The sequence below is a fragment of the Helianthus annuus genome, chromosome 4, assembly GCF_002127325.2.
Source record: "Helianthus annuus cultivar XRQ/B chromosome 4, HanXRQr2.0-SUNRISE, whole genome shotgun sequence".
In the NCBI taxonomy this organism is placed as follows: Eukaryota; Viridiplantae; Streptophyta; class Magnoliopsida; order Asterales; family Asteraceae; genus Helianthus; species Helianthus annuus.
This window is the reverse complement of record NC_035436.2, coordinates 91,105,995-91,115,579: the sequence shown is the minus strand read 5'-3', so window position 1 is coordinate 91,115,579 and position 9,585 is coordinate 91,105,995. Positions and strand designations below refer to the sequence as shown.

The 9,585-nt window shown below is 40.5% G+C and overlaps 1 protein-coding gene across 1 annotated transcript; it reads right to left on the bottom strand.

Moving 5' to 3' along the window:
* Window positions 1–987: 987 nt before the first annotated feature.
* On the bottom strand, window positions 988–5,860 carry LOC110914278. Its single transcript, XM_022159077.1, has 4 exons — window positions 5,539–5,860; window positions 4,657–5,451; window positions 1,464–4,550; window positions 988–1,310 (listed from the first exon to the last, which is right to left on the bottom strand). The coding sequence occupies exons 1-4, from the start codon at window positions 5,858–5,860 to the stop codon at window positions 988–990; spliced, it is 4,527 nt and encodes a 1,508-aa protein (XP_022014769.1).
* Window positions 5,861–9,585: the final 3,725 nt, after the last annotated feature.

Sequence of the window (9,585 nt, the reverse complement as noted above, 5' to 3'; positions counted from 1 at the left end):
AATATACACTGAGCACAAAACACAACACTTTAATTAACATCTCAACTTCTGGCTAGCTAATAAAGTGCTAAAACATGAGGACATATTCCCGACACTTTGAGAAATAAATTGTGTCACTAAAAATGTTATTTACGACACTTGAAAGCTTTGTTAAGCACTTTAACGGATTACTATCCAACCGAACAACCGGACTATACCCGGGACATAAAAATATTGACATTAACAATATTGGTCTTTTTCTGAGCCAGTTAGGGTCCCTGAATACCCTAACACCCGCTATAGAGCACATCACACCACTAACCGAGTTAATCTCTAAACTAACTTGGTTTAACCTAACTAACACTTAACCTCTAGTTGAAATCGAACCAAGACCCCCCCCCCCATCCTAACCGGCCCCAAACTAGAAGGGACACAATTGTACAAGTCTTGATTAAAATATTGCATGTTGTCTAGTATCTAGACAACACATGGACCATTGGATTGTGAACTTCATTTTGTCTATAAGTAGTAGGCTTGGCACACTTGATCTTTCACAACTCACTAAACCATTCAAACACTACTCTCTCTCTTGCTCTAGCTCACGGCCGAGAGCACCCCACCCCCATCCATCCATTTTCGATTTTGATCATCACATTTCAATCGTCTACAAGTGTTACGGGTCACATACAAGGAGCCTTGGAGCAAACGGAAGACAAAGGACCTCTCTATCTTGCTTTTATCCACCTCTTTTTCGCATAGATTCTTCCCTAGCCTCGAGCTAGAGGTATAACACTTAAAACTCATACTCTTTTTTGGGTAAAGGGTTACCCCGGTGATTCTATATATTCACAACCAATCAAAACAAGTAATGTAGAAAGTCTACATTAGTTCAATCATGAGACATGCCCCATGAAAGTAAACAAAACATCACCCAAATAAAACCCGACAAAGCAACCAAACAAAGACTACTAGACTAAAATCTAGAAATCAAACACCCAAAAACATTTATTAGCCGCCACAACCGTCATCAACGTCCCCACGAATATCCCAATCTTCTAGAAGCTTTCGCACCTTCACAGTATTCTTTAGCTTTGCTCCCATAAGTTTGTATCTAACCGTCTTCAAAATAACTTCACTAACCATTTCCGGAGGTCTCAGCTGATTTTTGAATAGACGATTGTTCCTCTCTTGCCATATGAAGTAAGAACCAGCCGCCACTACAAGCTTAGCAACATAGACCGCAACCGACTTTGATCTAGCACGAGCAAGAAGCCAATCTACAATATCCCTCCACTTCGGGTTAACCGAAGACATACCCACCTTGTGCCTCACTTTATGCCAAACTTGAGACGAAAACTTACATTCAAAGAATAAGTGAGGATGAGAATCAAAATTCTCATAGCACAAAAGGCAACACATCATATTCATATTTTTTCACCTTGAAATATCCCACTTCAGAATTTTGTCTTGAGTTAAAAGCTTACCTTTCATGACCAACCACACCATAAAGGCATGCCGCGGAATACATTGCGAGAACCAAACAATATTACACCAGTTAACTTCCGGCTCCTTATACCTAACCGAATGCCAAACGTTGGACGAGGAGAATTCGGCTAAGTCCGTACCATCCTTCCATAAAAGTCTATCCTGCTTTGCTGGATTTAACTGCATCTGGTCAAGCTGAATGAGCACGGGAAACAAATCTCTCCAAACCGTAGGCCATCGCCAAGAATCAGAAGAATAGACATTAGCCACTGAATCATCTAACTTAAAATCCGCATCCGTAATGGTTCTTGGCGTAAGAAAATCACTTAACGGACCCGGATCACACCAAAAATCGTACCAGGCCGACGTGCTAGTCCCATTCCCAACAACCGACCAAATATGCTTTCTGATTAGAGGGCGTAACTGAATCAATTTCCTCCAAGACCAGCAGCAATTTGCAGGAGTTTTGCAAACCCAAAAACTCCTTCCTTTTAAGTGGTAGCTATGAACCCACTCAACCCACAGCGAAGCTCGCTTAGACACGATACTCCAGATGTGAGAAGCCATAAGAGCCTTATTCATATCTCCATTTCGTCTAATGCCCAAGCCCCCTTCATATTTTGGAGTACAAACCATTTTCCAAGAAACTTTAGATTTCCCTTTATTAAACGAGCTTTCTTGAGACCAAAGGAAATTCCGCATACTGGCTTCTAGCTCCTGAATTATCCTAGCCGGCAAGATAAACACGGACGCCCAATAGATATGCATGGAAGAGAGGACAGAGATAATAAGTTGAAGTCTACCAGCAAAAGAGAGCAACTTGTTTCTCCAGTTTGTGATTCGCTTCTCTAGTCTTTCAATCAGAACTCGACAATCATTATACCCAAGTCTAGAAGAAATTAGAGGCACACCCAAATACCTGACAGGCAATTTTCCTTCCACAAAAGGCATAATATTCAGAATAGCATCCTTGACATGGCTGTTAACATTACAAAAAAAGATCGTGCTTTTCTGATTGTTAGGAACTAACCCCGACATCCTGGTGAACATAGAAAGAGATGTCATAACACACCTTGCCGAATTGACTTCTCCTCTAGCAAAAATGAACAAGTCATCCGCAAAACAAAGGTTTATGATTTGCTGTTTTTCGCATTTATTATGGAATTTAAACGATGAGTCTATACGAACCGCATGCAAAAGGATGGCCGTTAAGACTTCCATGACTAGAGTGAAAAGGTAAGGAGAGATCGGGTCTCCCTGTCTTAACCCACGGCTGCCTTTAAAGAACCCATGAACCGACCCATTAACACAAACAGAAAACGAATCCGTAGAGACCAGAGCCATGATCCAATTCACCATATTCATGTGAAAACCAAAGCCAAGCAACACACTCTTAAGAAATCTCCAATCAACAGTGTCGTACGCTTTCTGAATATCAACTTTGAAGGCACAACGAGGAGGACCCGTATTTCTATGGTAATTATGCATCAATTCTTGCGTGAGCATAATATTATCAGATATTCTCCTTCCTGGAACAAAAGCCGACTGATTGATGCTAACAATGTCATTTAGAACAATTTTAATTCTATCAGCCACGATCTTGCTTATACACTTGTATAAAACGTTGCAACAAGCAATAGGGCGATAGTCAACAACCGTTGCAGGAGTAGGCACCTTCGGGATAAGAACAATGGTCGTGTGATTCAATTCCTGAAGAAGCTTACCTGTTTCAAAAAAATCCAGAATGGCACAAGTCACATCATTACCTATAATAGGCCAAGCACTTTTGAAGAAAGCCGCTGAATAGCCATCCGGACCCGGGGCTTTGTCAATGCCGATAGAAAACATCGCTTTTTTAACCTCTTCTACAGTTATGGGCCGAATCATATGGGAAGCCTTTTGAGGATCAATGATTTTAGAGAACAAATCTGGGGCCGGAGAGAGCGAGATATCCCCTTGAGAACCAAAAAACTTCTGATAATGATTAACAAACGGTTGAAAAACCGCATCACCTTCAAAAAGGTTACCATCCGGGTCTTTAATCACATCTATTCGGCTGAAATGATTCCGGATTTTTAATGAAGAATGGAAGAAAGCCGAGTTCGAATCACCATCCCTTAACCAATCTACCTTAGACTTTTGTTTTAGAAACCGTTCCTCGTCCAGCGAAGCTTCTAATAAATCACGGCCAGCCTCCCTTTCAGCCACCTGAAGCTCGACATTGTTCGGATCACGGTCAATACTTTGCTGAATCTCATCTAGCTTCAAACGAAGAGTTTCCACTTTCTTGTGAAGATTTCCCTGTTTAAACAATAAAGAGCGAAGCGGGTGTTTAAGCATCCGAAGTTTTTTGACCACCCGGAACTGGTGCACTCCGCTGACACTGGTATCCCACACACTTTTAACAATATCCAAAAATTCCGGCTTGAAGACCAAAAAGTTAGCAAACTTGAACGGCCTCGGCTTCACCATACCCGCTCCCGGAAAAGATAAGATACACGGACAATGATCGGATAATCTGTAAGGCTTGAAAAAAGCAACAGAATTCGGGTAATCAGCAATAAAAGGAGTATTTCCCATAACACGATCAATTTTTTTCATAAGGCCCACCCCATTCTTTGGCTTTTGGCTCCAAGTAAAATGCATCCCCGTACGATTAATATCAACGACCTCAATCTCATCTACACACTCTTGAAAATCACGCATGCCAATAGAAACACTCGATGATCCCATAGAATTATCTTCAAGATTCAGAGCCGTGTTAAAATCACCCATGAGACACCAAGGTTTGTTCCCCACCAGGATCTTGTGCATCGACAAATTATGCCATAATTGTTTACGTGAGACATAATAGTTATCAGCATACACGAAAGAGCAAAACACCATTCTTTTATCAATTTTAAAAACAAGCTGAATATGCATAACCTGAGGAGATTGCGACAAAATCATCACATCAAAGATAGCCGGGTTCCAACCAATAATGATTCTAGTGCCTTTATCACAACATCCTCCATTAGAAGTCCAATCCCACGAGCGAAAAACGGAATTACAAACTTTACTCAAATTACTGACATCCACATGAGACTCTAAAATCACACACAAGCTCAGCTTAAAATCCTTGACAGCCTGACGAACCTCCTTCTGTTTGAGGGGGCGGTTCAACCCCCTTATATTCCAAGTCGCGATACTAACCATTATTAACTATTGGAGAAGGAGTGCTTGCCCCTTTAGGTTTACTCTTAAGAGTGCCATCTGTCATGAATTCATCCATTTCAGTGTACACCTCCTCTACATCGTCATCAGAGTCGTCATTGCCCCTACCCGAATTCGTAGACTCCTTGCGGGAGTCATCCAAATCAGCCTCCTCTTCATTAAGAATATCAAACGGGTTATTTGATCTAGTACTCTTAGAACTCGAAGCCTTGTTACTGTCACCTTTAGGTTTCGGCCCTATAGGACGATATTCAAATCTAGGTTTTTGCTTATTGACCGGAATTCCAACTTTTTTAGCAATTTTCTTACCATGAACCTCTGTGTACCCATCCTTATCCACAACCTGCGTCTTCTTAGTTGAACGATTTTTTTGAACATTCCGATTAAGCTCCTCATGCATCGGCTTGAAAGGTTTCGTAGGTTGTTTTGGACAAGAATCCAAATTGTGGCCGAACACACAACAAGTGGGACATCGGTGCGGACTCCATTCATACTCCACATACATCGTCTCTTTCACAAACCCCTCCCCTTCAGATTCCAGAATTGCCATAGTTATTTCCTCCCGAAACTCCTTATCGGCTGAAATTTCTATTAGGGCTCTAGCGTAACTACTCCTACCCCATGAGTCCAAGCACATAGACGTAGTAAACGAATCCAGCATCTTTGGTTCCCCAATAGTTGTAGCGATCAGACTAAGACCATCTTCCGTGTAGGCCGCAATCGGCACCTCATGAATTTTAACCCATAACTGCACCTTCTTTACCTCCTTCTTCTCTAGTTTCGTAGTTGGGGTCCAATTGTTAAGAAACAATGGCTAAGAGCGAACAATCCATGGCCCATCCTTCATAACATTCGCCATACCATTCTCATCTTTAAACTTAAAAAAGAAAAAGCCGTTAGCATTCATCATAGTTTTCTGCAAGCCATACTTCTTCCATTGCACACGCACAAAATAATCAACCACCGGGAAAGCCACACGATCACCCAAAAAATACCCATAAAGAGTATTAGCCATCTTATCCTGCACCGAACGGACAGATTCCCTCGGCAACACAACATCACAACCCTCCTGATTAACGGAACTAGCAAGCGACCGAAAGTTTACTTTCTTCACAGTATTAGCACTTACCGACTCAGCGTAAGACAAGGGCTTAGCAGCAGCCCCATTATCCTTATTGGCCATCGAGGAAGATTCACCAGTGAAGGGGTTTTCCTTTCATACTCGAACTAATCTAAGGTGGTTAATATGTATTGTAACGGTTAAAAGTCGGAAACTTGCGTTTTGAAACATAAGTCTACTAAAACATGAATATTGATGGTTAAAAGCACATAAGTGGTGTAAAAGTTGTAGTATCTGATTTGTGTAGTTATCTAAGCCCGATCTATGTTGTGATAGCTCGGATCACCATTTAACCCAGTTTGGTTAAGATCATGGATCTTGACATAAGCTTGTTTTGAATGGTACAAGGGTTAAAAGGTGAAACTCTACCACACGAGAAACATGAACTTGTGTAAAAGTATTTTTACTTGTAAAATAGTGTTTAAAACTAGCGGATCTACGTATCTGCAAGTGGTATTTTCAAAGGACCAAGTGTCGAGAAAATCATGTTTTCTAAAAGTCGGATAGTACACTAACAAGTATGATTTTTACAAACCACAAGTGTATAAACACTTGTGAAATGAAAAGTTTCGACAAAATAACAATCTTTGTGAAAGATGACGGGAAGTTTTAAAGATGGAATTATTCTAAAAACGAGGTTTTTACGAGATTAAGCTACTCTATATAAGATCTACAAAATATAATGGGATTTACACTATGGTTTTCGGAAAAACTACAAGTTCATGTACTTATGCGATTTACATACTTGTCGACTAGTTTGATGTGTCGGAAATTGTTTGATTGAATAAAGAGGTTGTTGAAATTGATTTTGCAAAAGAAAATGATACGCTTGAAAGCGTGGCCACCTCCAGTTACAGAGGAAACTCTGGCGAAATTTTTCTAAAACCTAACACTTAGAATTATTTACAAGTGTTAGAATTATTTTTGACATGTTTTCAAAATATATTTCGCCACGACTTTATTTACAAATATTCGAAGGTGGGATTTTCACAAAACTAAACGTGATAAATATATATTTGGTAAATATATTTTTCACCACACTGTTTATGATTATTTTGTGAAAATACATAAATATTATTTTTAGAGTAAAAAATAATATTTACGAACGTGGACGAATCCAAAATAATACAAACGCTTTCACGATAATCATATAAGTTACACCGGTAATTACTATTACCACACGAATGACAAAAGGTAACTTACGCATTATACGGAAATATTCAAGAACGCGTATTTTATCGACGTATTATTTTTGGGGAAAATTATGTGAAATGGAAATACAATATTTTTGAGAAAAATATTTATATTTGGAATTAGAAATAAAAATATATTAAGTGAGACTTAATATTATAATTCGAACGCACATGTATTAAATCCCCCATCCTTGGGAAGGAGATTAACTACCAAGTATATACGAAAAGTAAACACGGAATAGTTGTCTAACTATTTCCCAAAAACTTAAACTTTAAAGCTAAGGCACGGCCGTCCGTCTAATAGAATTAGCACATGTAGGTCGTTGCACAGCTGCCCGATTTGGAGTACTTGGTAGAGACGCACCGACTGTGAGTTCATGTCCCCCTTTTCTCTTAACTGTTTTCAGTTTTCTAAACTGCGGGGGTGAAATACATGTTACTATGATTACGAGTACTTTTTACATGGTATGGTTAGCGTAAGGAGGGTTACTACTTAGATCATGTGAGTGGGTAGGCGGGAACTGGAGGCCATTAATCCTCATTGTAGGACCGAGGGACGTAAGCGGTAGATCTATCTGGGTGTAGCGAGCCCAACCCCAGGTCCAGCATAACGGACCTCGGGGTGACTTTGTGCCCCGACGCAAAATCGCAAGGTTTGAGTCTTCCTACTTGCACTTCACACATATCAATGGACTTGCAAACCATTGGTGATCTCTTTTTCCGTATTTGCTACATACCAGGGTTTTGATAAATACAAAGGTTTATTTACTCACTTACACATGAACTCGCTCAACATTATTGTTGATTTTTCAACTTACATGTATTTCAGGGAATTAAAAGATCTGGCACGGTATGGCACGTTTTCCCGCTACACTAGTTTCCAAGGTCATCCGGGGTTTAGGGAATGTGACTCTTTCCTGGACAAGTCACAGTCCTTAAACTGTGTTTATGTTATGTTTAAGTTGTTATGTTTGTTGAACAAGGTTATGGTTGTTAGGGCGTGTTCCCGCTAAAACAATGGTACTGTATTTGGTTTTTAAAACTTATTGGATGATTCTTGCATGTTTTAATTCATATAGCTTTGTGATGATTAAGCTATGGTATTAAGAAGTCACACCAAATTAACCACGCTTCCGCAAAGCCAGGGTGTGACAATGTTGGCTACCTGGTCGGGGGTTAAGGGAATGGTTTAGTAAGGTTCTTGCCTTGTTCAGTGTATAGATCCTGCAAGGACCTAGGTCAAGCTTACTAGGACCTCCTTCAATACCCACTGGTATTGGATGGCGGGGGTGCGAATGGCTTGACCCCCTCATATGTAAACTACTATTCATACATTAAACCACCTACTTCGGATTGTATCCCTGCTAACTCAAACCACTTAGTCGAGGGTCACGTCACCTTCAAAAGAGGGCCTACCACTTTTTGCATTAATAACTTAATTAATTATCTTTCAATATTCCAACCTTTTGGGATTGTATCCTTGCTGACTCAAACCACTGGGTTGAGGGTAACATCACCTTCAAAAGAGGGGCCTACTACTATAACTAAGATAATCTCTTAAAAAGTCCTGAAGAAACACTGGATAAATGACCAGAATCAAATTATCCAGGGGGTTAGGTTCTGCATAAAAAGGGTTAGTTCTCTCTCGTTTGGTTCAAAGGGACGGACCTTCTCTTCTTCTCGATAGCTGCAAAACAAACACCGTCAGCCTCGCCACTGGGAGAATGGGGGTTCTCTCCGTGACTACCCTCCGGTGTGAGAATAACTATCGGTATATGAAGAAGAAAAGTATAAGTGAAGTGAATATGACTTGAAGATCATACCTGAATTACTTTTCTATTTATAGCCGGGAGTTTGGGCGGGAAAACTTGTTATTGAAATGTTAACGGAAGGTGCTAACTCCGTAAGCGGTTATTTCCTTCTCCGTTAATCTTCTTAATCTGACGTGAAAGCACACTGATCACTATTTAGATCAACGACTGGGGTGTTTCCACGTGGAAAGTGGGCAAGTGGAGGTTTCTCGCAAATTCCATGCCATCATCGTGATTTCAGGGGGCCTGGGATGATGACACGTGTCCCAGACGGTTATAACCGTCTGGTGGTGCACGATTGAGTCTTCTAGAAGATTATTGCCATAATCCGGTGTGACTCCTTATCGTGTAGTAATAATATCCAAGTCTGGGTATTATTTGGCGGAAGTGTTTAACAGTATTTTATCCTTCTGTTATGCGCAAGGATTCACTAGTTTCCTTTTGGCGCGCAGGTGTTATCTGCTGTTTTTCTTCTAAGCTCTCTTTGTAGAACCAGTGCGCGGCCGCGCAAGGTCTAAAGAGGGTTAAAAGATAAGGTTGTGGTATGGTCCCAAGTACTTAATACGAGGTTTTTGGGACCTTACCCCTTCAAGTCCCCCCAGTCTAGCGTTGCTCTTATGCAAATAAGTGGAGCACTGGACTATGAGAGAGAGATGCTTTGTTTTTGGCTCGAAAGTGGAGAATCTTCTGGGAGAAGATACTCTTGCCTTATTATTCTTGATTTTTTGAGATTTTTGACCTTGGGTCTGCAAAAAGGTGCAGTAACTTCTGTTGACGTGTGAAA

What these genes read in the sequence shown, in the direction of transcription:
- LOC110914278 (XM_022159077.1), bottom strand. Translation starts at nt 5,860, where the DNA reads ATGGCCAATAAGGATAATGGGGCTGCTGCTAAGCCCTTGTCTTACGCT. An exon ending in TTCTCCAATAGTTAATAATG is followed by an intron (nt 4,551 to 4,656) that starts GTTAGTATCGCG and finishes GTGTGATTTTAG; the next exon opens with AGTCTCATGTGGATGTCAGT. An exon ending in GGTGTGGTTGGTCATGAAAG is followed by an intron (nt 1,311 to 1,463) that starts GTAAGCTTTTAA and finishes TTTGGCATAAAG; the next exon opens with TGAGGCACAAGGTGGGTATG.